Source organism: Anarrhichthys ocellatus, unplaced genomic scaffold, assembly GCF_004355925.1.
Source record: "Anarrhichthys ocellatus isolate YVR2014 unplaced genomic scaffold, GSC_Weel_1.0 scaffold89, whole genome shotgun sequence".
Lineage (NCBI taxonomy): Eukaryota > Metazoa > Chordata > Actinopteri > Perciformes > Anarhichadidae > Anarrhichthys > Anarrhichthys ocellatus.
Window position 1 is genome coordinate 1,316,651 of NW_022280119.1, and position 17,701 is coordinate 1,334,351.

General features: G+C 42.1%; 1 protein-coding gene across 1 annotated transcript in view; it reads left to right on the top strand.

Moving 5' to 3' along the window:
• The window catches only part of adamts16 (ADAM metallopeptidase with thrombospondin type 1 motif, 16), a 48,758-nt gene that overhangs the window by 17,691 nt on the left and 13,366 nt on the right, over positions 1 to 17,701 (top strand). Inside the window, exons 7-17 of the mRNA XM_031875332.1 lie at positions 782 to 941; positions 2,726 to 2,831; positions 3,031 to 3,168; positions 7,757 to 7,910; positions 10,793 to 10,888; positions 13,787 to 13,935; positions 15,309 to 15,481; positions 15,653 to 15,783; positions 16,123 to 16,246; positions 16,419 to 16,663; positions 16,853 to 16,988. Coding sequence (XP_031731192.1) covers positions 782 to 941; positions 2,726 to 2,831; positions 3,031 to 3,168; positions 7,757 to 7,910; positions 10,793 to 10,888; positions 13,787 to 13,935; positions 15,309 to 15,481; positions 15,653 to 15,783; positions 16,123 to 16,246; positions 16,419 to 16,663; positions 16,853 to 16,988 — 1,612 coding nt within the window. The remainder of the gene's footprint in view (positions 1 to 781; positions 942 to 2,725; positions 2,832 to 3,030; positions 3,169 to 7,756; positions 7,911 to 10,792; positions 10,889 to 13,786; positions 13,936 to 15,308; positions 15,482 to 15,652; positions 15,784 to 16,122; positions 16,247 to 16,418; positions 16,664 to 16,852; positions 16,989 to 17,701) is intronic.

Genomic DNA, 17,701 nt, shown 5'->3' on the forward strand with positions numbered 1-17,701 from the left:
CCTTTGGATTCATACTGTTAAAGGGACTTCAAGAGCACCAAAAACAGTGTGTGAGCTTCAGACAAAACACAAAAAACTGCCAAGAACAGATCATTTGTTTGTTTGTTTGTCTATATGCCTCAAGGCCCAGCTCTCTTAGGTCTCCTGGGGTTGACAATTACAGTGGTTAATTATAGGGTGCACATTTCCTTGGATCTTTGCCAGATTTAGGAGGGAAATTATCTCAGAGTGCGGGAGAATGAAGGATACTTTGAGTGCACGAGAAAAAGCGGGAGCAGGAAACAGATGGGGCACTGTCAGCGAAAAGAGTCAAGGAGGCAGAGGTGAACGGCTTCTGGTTTCCATCTACCTGTGATGTTAATAGATTTCAATCTTCCTTAAGAGGCAATTATCTGCGGGAAGCATGCCAAAAATGGCAAAAATGTCCCAGACGTTTGTCTTCCTAGTAGAAACACTTAAACGATCAGTGTGCCCTCTGACATCTTCACATTGCCTTTATCACATATGTCTAAAGATCTTGGTAATTGAATGTGAAGAACAGGCAAGGATCTGGTAAAAAGATTAGCAATACATGTATTTGCATTGCCTTCCGTTCTTCTGTTTATGTTATGAGGTGGTTTGATTAACGTCTGTCAACACAGGGGGAAGGGGAAAGGTAATGTCATTCATTCGACCAACTGTTTTACCATTTAAATCCATAACACTTTGAGCTCACAGCTTACCTTCCATAAAGACAACGTTGTCTCTATTTCTGCCTCCTTTTATCTGCTTTATCTCACAGGATGGCTTGGTGATCAACCACCATGCAGACCACACACTGAACAGCTTCTGCCACTGGCAGTCCACTCTTGGAGGCAGAGAGGGCAGACACCACGACCACGCCATCCTCCTCACAGGACTTGACATCTGCTCTTGGAAGAATGAACCCTGTGACACTCTTGGTAGGCTACATCCTCAACATTAACATCAGTTACAAAATGCCTGAAAGTGTAATTTAAACAATGTAAATACCCCGAAAAAAAGCAAGGACAAGAAGAAAACGCTGAATCAAATGGTAAAATAATGAAAGTAAGAAAGTGTTTTTCGACACTCAAGCCACCTGTCTTAAGTCACATAAATACCATCTGTCCTTATTTTGTTATTTGTTGTTTCTTGCTCTTGATAGAAAGATGGTATTCTCTCTTGCTGTCTTTCTCTGGGAAGGTGCCCCCGTCCTCTGTCACATGATGTGACAGAGGGTCATATCAGCCAAACCAGATGTTGAAATAATCTACAGCTTTCTTTTCAGATCTTTTTAGCTCCACAGTATTACACACTATATATATAATGTAAAAATAGTATACGTTTAACAGCAGATACAAATTAAAATGATTACTATTAGCATAAAATGCATTGTCAAATTCAAAACATACATTGCTGCATTAATGCAGGTGCAACATCAGAGGAATATAAGAAAATTGCACGTACTAATCATGTTTTCACTGAATTCACAGAGCATTCAGAACGTGCTTTTTAGCTATATCTGTACAGACCAAGCTTACTTTAAACACACTCACAGTTATTGTGAGTGTAGACCATCTAACTAACTAACAACAGCTTGTTTGTGGTAATGACCATGCAAACACATTGTTGTCTTCCCCACTGTGAGAAACAACTTCTCTATCCCAGAGTTATACTCAAACACACACACATATACACACGTACACACAAACGCACATTCCCTTCAAACCCCAGAGTTAAGTTTTGACTTCAAAGTGTTGAGGCTAGCATTAGCCCTAATCGTTGCTATGAAAGCCCAGTTCAAAGGTCTGTGTGTGTCTCTGGGTGTTTGCAGTCAAAAAATGAGTTATTTCTAACTAATTTCCCAAAGGTGCAAGGCAAAATGACCATTAGAGCTACCGGTCAGTATATAACACAGTTTATTTGCATTATTGTTACAGCCCTATCTCTCAATGTTTTCCTCTATATTTCAAAACCAGTATATAATATCAATGATCTACCTCTCTCCTGACACAAAAAGGGAACTTAATGGTAGTTCTCACAGTCAATCTGTCTGCTTGTGGTTAATACCATTATTCACATTAGCAATGTACATGAGAACATTACTTTTGGGGTTTTGTGCTCTATGGCAAATGACGTAGAGCCGTAAAATAACAAAACACCAGGCTAAATTCTCCCTGAGACACCGAGACAAAAACATTAAGAGAGGCCCCCATGGGTATTATCCTTTTTGATTCAAAGCCAAGGGGGGCCGTGTGTGTGTGTGTGCAGGTGTGTGCGTGTGTGTGGCAGAAGGAGAATGGACAGAGGGAGGCATAAAGGGAGCTGAATAGTAAAAGGGAGTTTAATAAAGAATGAGAGACGTGAGAAAGAAGTGAAGACAGATAAAGAATGTTTTAAAGTGACGTGAAAGGTAGCAGGGGATCTAGGAAGGTTTCCATGGAGTCCCATATTTTAACATGTGGAAGGGTTTTAACCCAGTTCTGATGTGTTTGATATTTTTTATTCATGCAGTGTGAGACTGGGGTGAGTCTTGTGCTTCCCATCTGAGAGAATCATGTTGGAGTTAAAAAGTTCACTTTTTGTTGAGCAGGAGTAAACACAGCTTGACAGTGGTTATTATAATCAATCAATTACAGTTGATGTTGGAATGGAGTGAGTTACCATTGATGAAATAATTCAGGTGTGATGTAAAATTTGTGAAATGATATCACTGGTTTTGCAGGTTTTGCTCCAATTAGTGGGATGTGCAGCAAGTACCGGAGCTGTACCATTAATGAGGACACAGGCCTGGGTCTGGCATTCACTATCGCGCATGAATCCGGACACAAGTAAGGATTTCCATCTTTTTCATTAGTGCATGATGACAAAAAAGAAAGTGCTAAAAAAATGATGTCTGGTGGTGGAGTTAAGGCATCAACCATGATCCACAATGTCCAGCCATGGGCTTTTTCTTGCATTGCCCCATACTTATGGAGCACTGTCGTCTTAACTTGTAAATACTTTTTGTATCTTATGTACACTCCTTAGTTTTGGAATGGTCCATGATGGTGAAGGGAACGTTTGTAAGAAGTCAGAAGGCAACATCATGTCTCCCACATTAGCGGGTCACAATGGTATCTTCTCCTGGTCTGACTGCAGCCGCCAGTACCTCAGCCGCTTCCTCAAGTAAGCAGACATATTTCATATTACTGCTATGGTTTTGTGGTTTTGCTAACACAATGTTAAAATAATTGATTTAAGTAGCACTTATTCTTAGAAAATGACATTTATGGATATGACCGCTTGAAGAGGCACATTAAGTTTTCACAACAGAAGCGCTCAATCACATCCATATGGCACATTGATAAAGATTAATGAGCAAATCCTCATGCCAGCCTTTGTTAAGTGCTCATGCAACACAGACACAAAGCACTGTGTCAGTTTATTTAACAGACTTAATGAAGCAAGGAGCCCACTGGTAATAGCCATTTTGAACATGCATTGTGTTTTTATTATTCCACACGTGTTATTGATAGAAAAAAACTTGTCAGCAGCAGATATATCAGCTAACTATTATGGGACTTGATTTAGCAAAAAACAATGACCAACAGGCCTACTGTATGTACTGTGCGTGTGTGGGAGGCTGGACTATATAGCTGACATAGCAACTAAGTGATATGTGGTGCTGCTATTCTCCTGTAAGTGTTGTTTTACAGACTGCATACTATTATGTGTCAACGTATGCGTTGGGGAAAGTGTGCGAGGGGGGGAAGGTTATGTGTGTGTTTGTGCAATAACTGCATTTCCATGCATACAGCATGCTCATCCATGTGAGGAAAACAAGCATCACAGACATAGCGTCCATGTGTCTGGCTGTGTTTCTGTGTCTGTGCATGTGTGTGTGTGTGTGCTTGAAACAAGATAGCTCAGAGCCAGTGCCCGCCACTAAATTTACCAGTGTGTTAACTGAACTGTCAGGTCCCCCCTCTCAGAGTGGTGGAGACAGACAGTGTATTTCCTCGCTGAGTTATTAGAGCTGGGGTGACCTCACCCTTGTTAGGCCTGTCAGCCTTATATTAAACTCCCGTCATCCCCTGAGGCCACGTGGAGGGAATCTCTTCACCACTGAAACAACCAGGGGTCGTCTTCCTGTACAACCACTTCATGATAAAAATGCTGAAATGCTGTACGTTTTCCTAATTGCAAACAACAGAGGGTTATGATATTTAAATGTTTTGATCTAAATGTTTCTCATTGAGTTAAGTGAGACTGCTAAATGTCTAAGCCATCATCTGTTACGGAGGGGGAGTTTACATCACACTCACTCTAAATCTGCCTTCCCTCAGTCAGCCATGACAGTGAGGTCTGCACCAACACTGTATGTATAGGCAGATGCTTTATCTGACCTCTTTGTCTAGAATGGATGGACAACTTCCATGGCAGGGGAAGCAAAATCCCCTCAAAGCCACTTGAAGTTATTTTGTGAGCATTGGTGAAACCCATTAGAAAGCCAGTGATACATGAAAGTTACAAGATTCTCTTGAGGTCCCATTTCTTTTCCCAGGGTCAGACATGCTGCAAATGACGCAGTTCGGCCCATTTGTCACATTATAGCCAACATCTGAGGTGACGTATTTATGTCTCTTGTAGAAGCTTTTTGTCTTGTGCCATTTTATTCGAGTGATTGCCAAGATAAGATCAACACCATTCTCAATTCCGTACGATAAGTACGCAGCTGGACCCAGCAGATGATAAGTTTAGCTCAGCATCACGACTGGACACAGAAAGCTTGGCAATGTACAACGGAAGGAAAATCTGTGTTAATCAGTGACTTCTGAATCTAACAGATTAACACGGTATATCGCGCTTCTGAACAAAATCTGTATGAAGTGTAATAACAGCAATTTGCTGTTTTATGAGGGGCTCTGTGCCTGACTATTTCTTGGCCTCAACCTGTCACGTCCGAGGGGCAGATCTGAGACTCAAGCGCAGACACAGACACTGGAGACAAGGTGAAGTTGAAAAATAAGGTTTTTTTACTTAAAAAGTCATAAACAAAAACTGAAAACGACTCCAACGGAGCGGGCAAGAAGATCCACAATCACAAAAAAAAGGCAAAGGAACAAACCAGGAGCAAACGCTGGAGCAACGAGCAAACACGAGGGAGACACAAAAGTGGAACTGACAGGGGAACGAACAAGGACGATCTGACAACCAGAACAGGGAAAGCAGGAGAGTATATACTGTATGTGTGGGGTGATGAGAAGATTGAAGGCAGCTGGGTGGACTGGGCAGGTGAGTAGGATGAGTGCAATCAGGGGAAACACACACAGACACAGAGACAGAGGGTACATCCCAAGTCTCTTAATTCTCATTTCCTCGGTCCTCGATCCTCGCTTGAACCGGAAGTTGTTCTGCGCCGCCATATTGACGGCCGTCCCAAAGCTCTTATTTAGCTCTGAGGATCGAGGATGGAGGAGGGAGGAGGGATCTCTGAGGAGCCATGAGCGAGGACCCACAAGAACAGACTTCCAGGAAGTTTTTTAACGGCCGACACGCCCCCTCATTGTTCATCAGTCATGTGATTGGACGCTGCCGCCGATCGGCCTGATGAGATTTTTTTCAACATGTAAACAGTGAAGACAGATCACAGATTAAACTCAAGCTTTATATTTGATTCGTTTTCTGATTCAACATCTGGTTTAAATAAATGTTCATTGTAGACTGAACAACAAAAGGACCACAAACAACTTTCTTCATTTATTAGAAAGATTTGTGTTTTCATGATCTGAACTTTTATTATGGAAACAATTAAAGTCAGAGGGAACTGGAGAGACGAAACACTTATTACATCATTTATCATCATTTCATTCAGTCACGTGAGGCTGTTAATTCCTGATTGTCGGGTTTGATGAGTTTTATCATTTAAGAGAAACAATAATCATATTCTGGGTTATTTAATATTGACATCACAATCTGAATTTCAAAACGTACAGACGCAAATAATTCATAAATAAGACGATCGCATTCCGCCGGTAGAAATGGATCCTGTGCTTATAAACAGAACACAGGACACAGTTTGTTAACAGACTACAGAGAGAAACACCTCTACAGTGGTGTTTACTGTGTGTCTTTATTAGTTATTGGTATTATTAGTTCCTATCATTAAGTACAGTGATCATGTGAACAGACACAATCTTCTCAAAAGTCTCTCCAGCTGTTAAAGCCGACTGACAGCTGATCCAGCTGTGATCAGCTGATCCTCCGTCATCAAAAACAGACATTGCTTCATGTGACGCAACTGAGGAAAGGGCGTCTCATGTCTCTTAAAACATATTTCCTCGTTCCTCTCTTCTCGCATGGTTTCCTCCATGCATCCCTGGTGGGAGGGACTAAGATGCAAGGAAAGGACCCAAGTGAGGGAAACGGGGATGCAATTAAGAGACTTGGGATGTACCCAGAGACAGAGACACAGGAACACAGGGGGCAAAGCCTAAACTGTGACACAACCAGTAACTTCTTGCCAACTAACCAGGCAACTTTACACTTCAAACGAGAAACAGCGTGTTAATCAGTGCGCTTTAGAGGTGCTGATGGGTGGATTTTGTTACCTTTGGACAGAGCCGGGCTAGCTGCCCCCCCCCTAAGTCAACCGGCTGCTAAGTGTTTTTTTTAGGTGGTAATTCACCTGTGACCACTGATCCTTTTGCCAGTCTTGTAATTGGCCTTTTATCATTAAGACTTTTTCCCTTCCCTCATAACATCATTTTGCTGTCTTCATGCTTGATATAGCAACAAACCATGATTTTGGAAGAAATGAGTCAGGGGATCTGCAGGGAATCCCAGAAAAGAACGGTGCTTTTCTCCTTTTTTTTCTTTTTATTTTGATCTTTTCTTTTCATCCCCAGCTGATGATAATCTCATGGCGTTCAGTGCTTACAGCCTCAAAACATTTCCTCTGAAGGCTCTCACAGTCTCACTAGTGAATATTAAAAGCTAGTCTAAAGTGTGTCTGTTACGTTGGCCTTGTAATTTCATGTGAGACTGACCGCCTGCAGGCGTGCTCCACAGGCCTTACTTGTGCTGATGCGTGTACACTGTAAATGTAATGTATTTTTCAGAAACCTTACTATGTGACTAATGTTGAAAATCTGAATATTGCACTTGCAGAAGAGTCATTGTTCTCTGTCGACACAAAGGACCCATAAAGCGATGGAAGATCTCCGTCTCACACACAAACACACACACACACACAGACGCACAGACACACTCTGCTAAAGCAATCATGACCACTCACTAGCACGATGAACCTTTCCAACATATTTTGCCTTTTCATGCTCTTTCCACCATATTGTTGTATTATATTCCCCTGACTGCAGTGTATAAGCAGTAAAATATCTCTGTATAATAACCTGTGCTATCAGTTAACATTGGAAACCCCCCGCTGGTGTTAGGATATGAGCGACATGGGCACGTGTTTTATATGTCCGTCATAATTGAGCCCCTGATGCATTAAACCCCTTACTCTTACTTAGGGTTTGAGTTTGGCAGCATTGCTATGTTACCACAGCAACACTTTACAGCACTCTGTAATTAATGATAAATTCTGCTTTCTTTTACGGTCCTCCGCTGACCTATTCACCTCCACTCGCCTTGCTGCTCTGCTCCTCTTCTATCACTTTTGTTGACCTCATTATTCTTCCTTGTCCTGTGTCCTCTCCTTTCCTTTACCTACTTTTCCATTACTTCCTCTTTTATTCTCTTCCCCCCCCAGTTCTGCCCAGGCCGTGTGCTTATCAGATGAACCCAGAGCGGTCACGGAGTATCGGTACCCCGAGAAGCTGCCTGGCGAGCTGTACGATGCAGACACACAGTGTAAATGGCAATTTGGGGAGAAGGCCAAACTCTGCACCCTGGACTTTAAGAAGGTACAATTGATTTTGACACAATTATGCCTCCCCATGCAAATTTAAAAACAAGTTCAAAATCCCATGCCATGCTATAATTCTCTCTGGGTTTTTTTTCAGCACACACACACACACTAAAACTCGAGTGCTCAATTACTTTAAAACAATGTGGTGGCAATTGTTCCCTAGGAAAAAAAACAGTGAGAGAGATTGAGAGCAGGATGGCGGGAATGAGGTCGAGGAAAAAAGGAAGAATGAAGGAAAGAGGAAGGAAAAGAGAAACTGATTAGGATTGAATTCCCGCATGTGCTCATACACACACAAGCATACATACTGTACTCTCTCACACATAAAATAAACAGCGAGAGTTATAATTCTGCTCATGAAATGCTCACTGGGATGGATGACTAAATATACACTGGAGCATTGCCAATGGGAATCTCTCCTTGTTGCGCTCCCATTGACTCATTACTGCTGATGTTACTGTTTGAGAGACGCTGCCTGAGTCCAGATAGGATTTAGATAACTTCAGTGTTTAATGGCACCTTAAAGATGTTTTAAATTGTTGGTGGTCTTGCATCTGGATTGGTGATCTTCCTAGGAACAACAACGGTACCCCACCTGAACCTCATAAGATGCACCTGCCCTTCCAAAAAAAAAAAGAGGAGTCAATGGCTATTTATTAGTTGTTGTTTTTGAGACAGTAGTTTCTTTTGCCGTTATTCTGACACAGCTCACGTTGTACTTTGCAGGTTAGTCCGGCCCTGCACACTGTGTGCGTACGTGAACTCTTTCAGCAGACCCATTTACACCAAAACAAACTGGCCACCATGTTTATCTCCAGGCAGATAGAAATCTAAGGGGCGGTTCACAGGTAAAAATGTGTGGAAAGTACAAGTAATGTTGATTTTATCCTTTTAAAGTTAAGCTATTACCGTACTATACTATATCGTCTTTGGCTCTTGGGAACGCTTGCGCACTGTTGAGATGGTGTCTCTTTCCTTCCGCACATCTACATTGACAACAATGGATTTGAGGGCAGCGTGTGATTGGCCCCTTAAACTGCAAGACTATAGCAACATACAGTATGTCACAGCATTTCATAAAAGAACTTCAGGCCATGGGATACAATTGTTCTCCTGTGTGCAGCCCTTATGGTCATTTGTGTTGCCATTGATTGAGATGAAGTGAACCTATCTCCCACCGAGGGATTTATTGCGTACTCCACGCTCCAATCCAGTTTATTTATTCATTTTGGCAATAATTCAACCAGCGTTGTTCCTGTCGCACCTTAAACTGATCAACTTTATCTGGATGATGCCACTCATGACTCCTGAATATGCGCAATGGTAAAACTACCTTGTTCCACAGTACATTTTTTAGGCTACAGAATTGTCTTTGTGTAGCAAATATTCTTAAACGTTCTCACAGCTTGTGGTTCACGTTGTTTGGAAACTGAATGGATTGTAATGAGTTGGGACATGGGACGGGACTGGCAAATCCTTTATTGAAGAAGATGTTGGAAAAAGTTTGGAAAGGGGCTTTGAAACGCCTCAGAGATAATTTGTAGGATACCCTTGATATTAGCACATGGTTCCCTACTTAGCCCGCCCGTTTGAACATTGAAACATCTATGCATCATTTCAGCTGCAAGATATTTTAGAATTGCTCCCACATGGTTTTGTTTTCGGTCCTGAACTATTTTTTTTCATGCACCTGGTAGCGGCATGGTGCACAGTCCCCAAGCAGCACTCATGCTCACTGTCTTTCCAGACACTTGTTACTCATGAAAAAAAAAATATGAGAATCGTCCTCAGTGGTGCAATTCATTGTGAAATTAATTCATATTTAATGAAACCTTTTGGGAGGCGATGTCAAGATAAGGTACCGCTGGAGGAGCTAAATGATACTCTCTATGGTGTGTGTGGTTAGATAGAGCTGGGTTACCCTTGCAAAAAGCAAAACAATAAGTGTGGGTGTTTTTCACCTTTTCTCTCTTCAACTCAGTTTCTGTCCCACTATGTCCATCATCTCTCTCTGTCTTTTACTTCCATCACTCACTCACTCTTTTCCCTGCTTCTCTCTGCCATTTGTTACTGCTACAAAAGGCCTGAGCAAGCAAAACAGCTGGACAAATCGGCCTTGGGATGAATTCCATGGTGGTTCTTGGCAGCAACAAGCTGAGGCCGAGGTGCCTGTCAACATCTGCACTGAGTTGTCAAAATCTGATATAGTCATTCAGAAAGTAATATAGTGGATATGTTAAAAAAAAGCAGCAGGCCATGTTTCTCAAGCAATGTGAACAGGGAAAGCACCCGGTGCTCCCATCTGAATCTTTCAGACCTCTGCTGAGAAACACAGCCATGAAGTCGTGTAAGTTTAAGTCAATTGTACCCTGTTACAATACACACATACTTGCATAGCATCATCTCTGTTCATATCCTTTGTGGGTTCCACTTTTTCTGACCTTAAGATGCACTGTATGTTCGGCAAAGAAAATGTATGAAATTACTACATCAGCTTTATCATTTCATTATTTTGTCATTTGGCTGGAGAAACAATGGATGTGCATTTTTTTCGTATTAAACTGATGCAAGGTCTGTGGGATGATAAAATGTTGTTATCCTAGCTACTGCATACAGCATAAATATTTTGGAGATACAAGGTTGCTGCACACTGAAAGCTTGCCAGAAGATCATTATTCAGACAATCTCTATTTCAGCAAGTTTCCATCAGCATGTTTTAATAGCTCTCTAGTGGCAAAACAGCAATGTTCGCATTATTTATTGTCCTCCTCATCGCTAGCCTTGTTTACAGCTGTTGTGAGATACTGATACTGAGCACGAGAACATGATAGTAGCGCCGTGTAATTCCCTCCCTGCCTTTCTCCCATCTTGTTCCAGGACATCTGCAAGGCTCTGTGGTGCCACCGTGTTGGGAGGAAGTGTGAGACCAAGTTCATGCCAGCTGCTGAAGGCTCCGCCTGCGGCCCTGATATGGTGACTTAACACGTGTATTTGTGTGTGTGTGTGTGTGTATGAGGGTGGAGGGGGCTGGGTGATATGCTCACAAGCTTGGTCACCTCAAGAGCAGTATCACATGACTTGCATGGGAACCAATTCATTTCCATTGGGCTTTTATATCCTTCGCCTTTGAGGCAATTCAAGTTTTCTTTCCAAAGAACATTTCTAGCAGCTTGCAGGAACATGCAGCTAAATCCTTCTGCAGAATGTCATTATTCATATCTTTGTTTTTTTTAAATGCATGCTCCATGCAGGGTGTAGAATTACCGTTTAATCATACCGACACTGAGATAAAGTCTTTCATTTTAGCCAAAGGAGCCAAAATGATTTTGCAGTTGGTACGCCTGTTTTGTCAAACGAGGACAGCATGTGATTTTTTTTCTGTTTACTTGACTGTCGCCAGCACACTGCTCCATGGCAACATCATGCCAAATAAATCCACAAATGAAAGGCACCAAACAATAGCCTCTCACAAATTTATTTGCAGTTTTGGTGAAAATATGCTCAACAACACAATTCAAACAAGAACATTGGAAGTGACAGCTCTCAGATTCCCTGCATGTCAACGGACTGGGCTGCACAAGATGGATGAAATAAGTGAATTCAATTGCAGAGTGGAGTTTCCCTTTAAGGCATTGAGGGTTTTTTTTCACTGTGCTGCTTAGTATAATCAGCTGTGTGGCATTTAGTTTAAGAGAGGTAGAGCTTGTAAAGAGATGTCTCACACACAAATGCATGCATAGATTCCTCCTCCATGGGATACCACTGACCTCTGAGTGAGTAAATTGCACTAGACAAAGAGCGATATTATATTATATGGTGATCAGAGCGAAATTGATGGAGATGCTATCATTAAAGTAAAATTTGTTGAGTGTTTTATGGTTATGTCGTGCAAATACTTCCACCCAGTTAGGCCATTTCAAAACAAAAGGTCTTGAACTGAGTGACACTGCACTTTGTTTAGGCGTCTTTTTACACACTAATGCCTTTGTCCCAGTGCAGACTAATAAATCAACTTCGACGCAAAGAGTTTGGATTCACTTTGATTTGGGTTCACTTGAGTGCAGTCTCGGTAAAAATCTCTCTTTTTGATAGAGGTACCACACTCTCCCTTCATTATTTTACCTCAGGGAGCAGCTGCAATTGGTTTGTTGCTGACGTAGCAAAAAATATGCCATTGGGGCTTGGGCCAAAAAGCAATCTGTGTTCTTTATTTATTCTTTGTTTCATTTCTTACTTCTTTCAAGATGATTCTCCCCCAAGGCTCGCTCTCTCTCTTACTCTCTCTCCCCTGACAGCCCCTCATCCACATTCGCTTCTCAATATATTGAACTTGATGGTTTAATCCCGCCCTTTCCCTCCACGGGACAATTAACTGAACACAAACAATGACAGGCTCACTTAGGAATCCGTGGCACTCAGCCGCAGGGGGAAAATTGAGGGGAAATCAGCTGTTCTAGTTTTCGAGTCAAGGACCTCGAGATTAGTTGGAGGGGTGTGTGAGACTGTGCTGTGTGTGAGACTGTGTGTGTTCTAGTGTGCATCTTGTGGCAGGCATGGACACACAATGGGAACAAGACCAGCTTAATATATGTCACCAAATCAAAACTAATGCATGGGTTGTGTGAGCACAGTGTGTGTTTGTGCTTGCCTGAGATCGCTCCAAGACGAGCAGTTGGTGACTGATGTCGTCTTGACACACACTAATCCAGTTCAATCCTGTGCCAGCGAACAGCCATGTGACACAATGTTGCTTTAACTAAGTCTAGATTCTCACTTTACATTTAGGGATTTTGAGTACTGCTCATTTTTGGAAAGTTTAATTGGTTGGTTTGGTAATGACTCAACCTTTTTCAAAGGTGCATCCAATAAAGAACTTCCCAACTCAGACAAACTGTATTTACATTACTTGCCATTTAGTTTAATATTCCTCTCCTGCCTTGCCTGGTTGCATCATCATGAAACACATTTTGCAGTGATCATGGTTGGAAAGCCACGTGGTCAGTGTGACTGTTGTGCAGAGAAGTTATCTGAGGAGGTAATTGTGACCCCACTGACGCTCCTCTCTGTAGGGTAAAAAGAAGCAGCTGGTGACTTCATGTGAGCACCTGGCTCTCTGCCTCACCAAATTAGGAAAACATGGGCATATTGTTTTTTCAAATGCATGGTAGAAACCTGCTGGTTCTGGTTTAATTCTTTCAAGATTTATGTCGACGCCACAATTCACAAAAAGGCCGATACCCCACTTTAGTAGTTGATTTGCATTGGAAAGACGTTAGATTATCTCTGTGCCTTAGCAGATATTTATTCTTTTGTTTTTGCACTAAAAAACTTTCAAAATATGTTTTTCAGCAGCATAGAAACATTATTATATTGATATTTGCATTGTTGGCAATAGTATTTCAACCTGTTTCATGTTTTATTGTTGTTATTGTGTTTTACTTTACAGTGTAGCGCAACATGAAATGCAAATATGACAGACTATTACTGTAGGAGAATACCCTTGTCAGGTATGAGACCAATTTTTCCACATTTCAGCTGACTGTTGGGCTCAGCCCTGTTAATTCTAGCTGGTGAAAGCTTAAGGTAGAGGCTGTCCAAAAAGCAGCAGCACTGGAGTTTGCCTGATAGATTGTGACTATGTAACCAGGACTGGTCCACAACATTTTTGACAGCATTTAAACCTCAAAGCTATGGTTTACAGACATATTCTATGGTTTGACAGACAGTCGTCATAAAGAAGATAAAGGGCAGGGTCCACTGGAAAGTCTTTGACACTTTTATGACTCTTTGCTCTTGTGTGCCTCCCCTCTGCTGCCTCGGCCTCTCTGCCTCCCTCCGCTCCACTCATAATTCCTCTCTCTCATTCTCCAGTGGTGTCGTAGGGGCCAGTGTGTGAAGCAGGGTGACGAGGGCCCGAGGCCTCAGCACGGCCAGTGGTCAGAGTGGTCGTCCTGGTCTGCCTGCTCGCGAAGCTGCGAGAGCGGAGTCACCTATCGAGAGCGCCAGTGCAACAACCCGAGGTAGAGATATACACAATAACAGGCCCTAACAAAAGAAGTACAGTAGCGCATGTTAGCAACAATTTAAATATTGTTGCAATCGTTTGAGAGGCTTTTGACATTTTGAGAAATGCTTTGCTTTCTTATCAAGATGTAGATAAGGAGATCGGTACGAGCTCAACTTTGCATGGTACTCCAAATAAAATCACAAATAGTTTATTTCTGAGCTTTGGGCGCGGGAGGGAGCCAAGCAAGATGTTTCCCCCAGTCTTTATGGAAAACTAAGCTGACCACCTCCTGGCTCTAGCAATGGATCTTCTTTTATAACTCTCAAACGCAACAAAGTGAAAAAGTATTTCCCAAAATGTCTAAAAATGTCTTTTATGAATCTGTCAACTCGGAGTGGATTTGTTAAGTACACCTTTCAAACTAATATATTGAAACTATGCAGTAGAAAAACTCAAAACAAGGGTAAAACCCACAGCTAAAGCTGACCGTTATTATGCTGTTTTTGCCTTCTTGCAACTTGAATCACATCAAAAATATCAACTTTGACCATTTCCTCATTTTCAGGACACACTGAAGATGTCTCTACTGTTTGTGATTGCAAGACTCAAGGCCAAGAGTATATTAAGACATGTGATTAAAATAGTGAGGATCACTCACATGGGTCTATCGCTTCATCACTTATCTGCTCACTTATTCTCTCTACTCATCAGTCACTCAGGATTATTTGCTCTGCCCGTCAGTAAAGGGGCCCCATCCCAAATGCCGGGGCCTCCTCTTTATCATGTCATGCCAAGATCCTGACAAGTGGTGGGTTAAATTAGACAGAGGGTGTTGAGGAGAGAGAGAGAGGGAGATGGTGGTGGAGGGTAAGGAAGACAAAGACAGGCATGGGGAAAGAGATAAAGGTGGAGGGAAGGGGGTGGGGGGGGGGGGGGGGTGCTAGGAGAGATGACAGAGAAGGGATTAAAAAAGCAAAAGATGAAATGCAGAAATATTAAAGAAGAGAATCTGAGAGCGAGCGAGAGATAAGTGAGAATGTGATTAGAGGGCCGTGGAAGAGATTTTAAGGAACATAGCCTGGGGATATACAGTACACCTGTGATTGGAGAACCCTTCACAAAGGCACACTCACACACAGCCGCATATACTGGCAAGCATATGCACCTATTAGTCAGGACGGCACACAGAATTATAATTAAATTCAATGATTTTTGTAATTTAACACACTTTTGCTCACTCAGTTCAAATGCAACGCAAGTGTTTTTTTTCTTCCTCAGAATTTCTTGTTCATACAGTGCAATCTGATACCATTTAGCATTACATTTTTATCAAATATACAGTGTTATGCAACAAACGAAGACATATTTTTCAATCCCTCTTTGCAGACCTGCATATGGAGGGAATTTCTGTGAGGGCTCCTTCAGGGCGTACAAACTTTGCAACACTGAGGATTGTCCCCCCAACGCCGCCGAGTACAGAGCGCAGCAGTGTGCCGAGTTCAACGGCAAACAGTTCAGAGGATGGTACTACAGCTGGAGGCCATACACCAGAGTGGATGGTGAGACAACTGTCCCTCACCTATTCACTTTCAAAATTACTCAAGTAAAAAAAAAAAACTTGAAAATGGTAGAAAATACATTTTGGGAGAGGCTTTTACCAACGAGCCATATCATGTTCGTAAACTATTTGCTTTCACTGTGGCTCATGTGGTTTTCCTCTTTCCTCCCAGATCAAGATGTATGTAAACTGTACTGCTTCGCTGAGGGCTATGATTTCTTCTTTGCCCTGGCCAGCAAAGTTAAGGATGGGACACTCTGCTCACAGGACAGCTCTAATGTCTGTATTGACGGACTGTGTGAGGTAATACTTCTAAATGTCAAGCAGTGAGACGGTAACTGAAGAATGATTTCAAAGTGTTTGGAGTTAGTGCTCAATTTCTTTTTTGAAGGTGATATCATATTTGAAGTCTTTGAAGTTGAGTGTGGATTTAGCACCAGGAGAAGATCAAAAGACATCCTTGTTGTGCTGTTTCACTACGACTTTAAATGTCATGAAAAAGAAAATGTTGACTTGTCACCACATAAAGGACAGGCTAAACGATGGTTGTTTTCAACTGACGTAATTCATTTTGCATTATGTTGCATGTTATGTGTATAATCTACTTTCTTCGTCTAAATCAATGATGTTTTTCTCCCACAGAAAGTGGGCTGTGACCGTGTTTTGGGCTCCACGGCTGTGCCCGATGCTTGCGGGGTGTGCAACGGAGACAACTCCACCTGCAAGATCTACAAAGGACATTACACCAAGCAGTATTTTACCAACCGTAAGTCAGAGAGGTTAAATTGTTCACTTCATTAGCTTTTGGGGATTTCACTTTAGACATTTTAAAAGATAATGATTTCTTTCCTTATCCCGACTGAATTTGTTTTGCCTTTTACAGCTTATACACAGCTGCAATATGTGCGTGTTGCTTAATATTTTGTTCTCTTTCTCAGAGTACTCTGGGGTGGTAACAATCCCAGCAGGAGCTCGGAGCATCCGTGTGATGGAACTGAATACGTCCAGCTCCTACCTGGCTGTCAGGGATACCCAGAGACGCTACTACCTGAACGGGCACTGGACTGTGGACTGGCCAGGCCGACACCCCATCGCTGGAGCTATTTTTGAGTACAAGAGACCCTACAACAGACCAGAGAGCCTCATATCAACTGGCCCCACTAATGAGACACTAGTCATAGAGGTAAAGGATCCCTGGACACAGAAAGATGTCATATATTTAATATATAAATGTATGCAATTTGTGCAACTAGGTGTCTGTCATTCCTGTAACATACTTTCTTTACTTCCCATTATTACGTAGGTCTATATAATTGTGCTACTTCTTGTTGTCCTTTGTCTCATGGCTCTGACCACATTCTCTCCCCTGTAGATATTGTTGCAGGGCAGGAACCCAGGTGTACGTTGGGAATACACTCTGAAGAAAGCTGATGAGAAAAGGAACCACATCAAACACAACTATACATGGGCCATCATACGCGCCCAATGCTCAGCTACTTGTGCCGGAGGTAAGCGTAAGCATGAATGACAAAAATATTTTTTATTGCATTATTAAATCACACAGAAATTAAGGTTAACATGTGTTTTTTTTCTCAACTGCAATGATTGATGTGTTTAGAGTGTGGTATGGTCCTTTTCATCTCCCTTGTCAATCAAATATGTTGTGCCGTTAGCTGTTCTTAAACAATACTTTTGTGTGTTTTTTTACGTAGATGTAATTCTAAACTTATTTTATAAAGTCCATTATGTGGATGAAAAAGAACAGATCAGCTTCAGATCCTCAATCTTGGCCATTCATCTAAAGCTCAGTCTGACCTCTCTGATCTTTGCTGAGGCTTTTAGCTGCAGGTTAAATGGAGAGGGGAGTGTTCCCATCATTAGTAGCTCTTGTTTGGGACTGGTGGGACCTCTTCTTGTTCTATTGGAGACCTGCTATTACATACACACACACACACACACACACAAACACACACACATGCACACACAGATACGCTAAAGGAAACAAGCACACACATGCATGACTTTGACCAGTGGCCTTTGTCCCACCTGAGGCCTAGCATTAAACGAGCATGCACAAGAGTGTGTGTGAGTGCTTGTGTGTGTTTATATGTTGCTTTTTGTGAGTGCTTGTATGTGCATGTGTGTGTGTGTATGTGCAGGTGTGCGTGTGTTTAGGTGTGTGTCCGTGTGTGTGTGCACTTAAGTGTGAACAAAGCGCCCA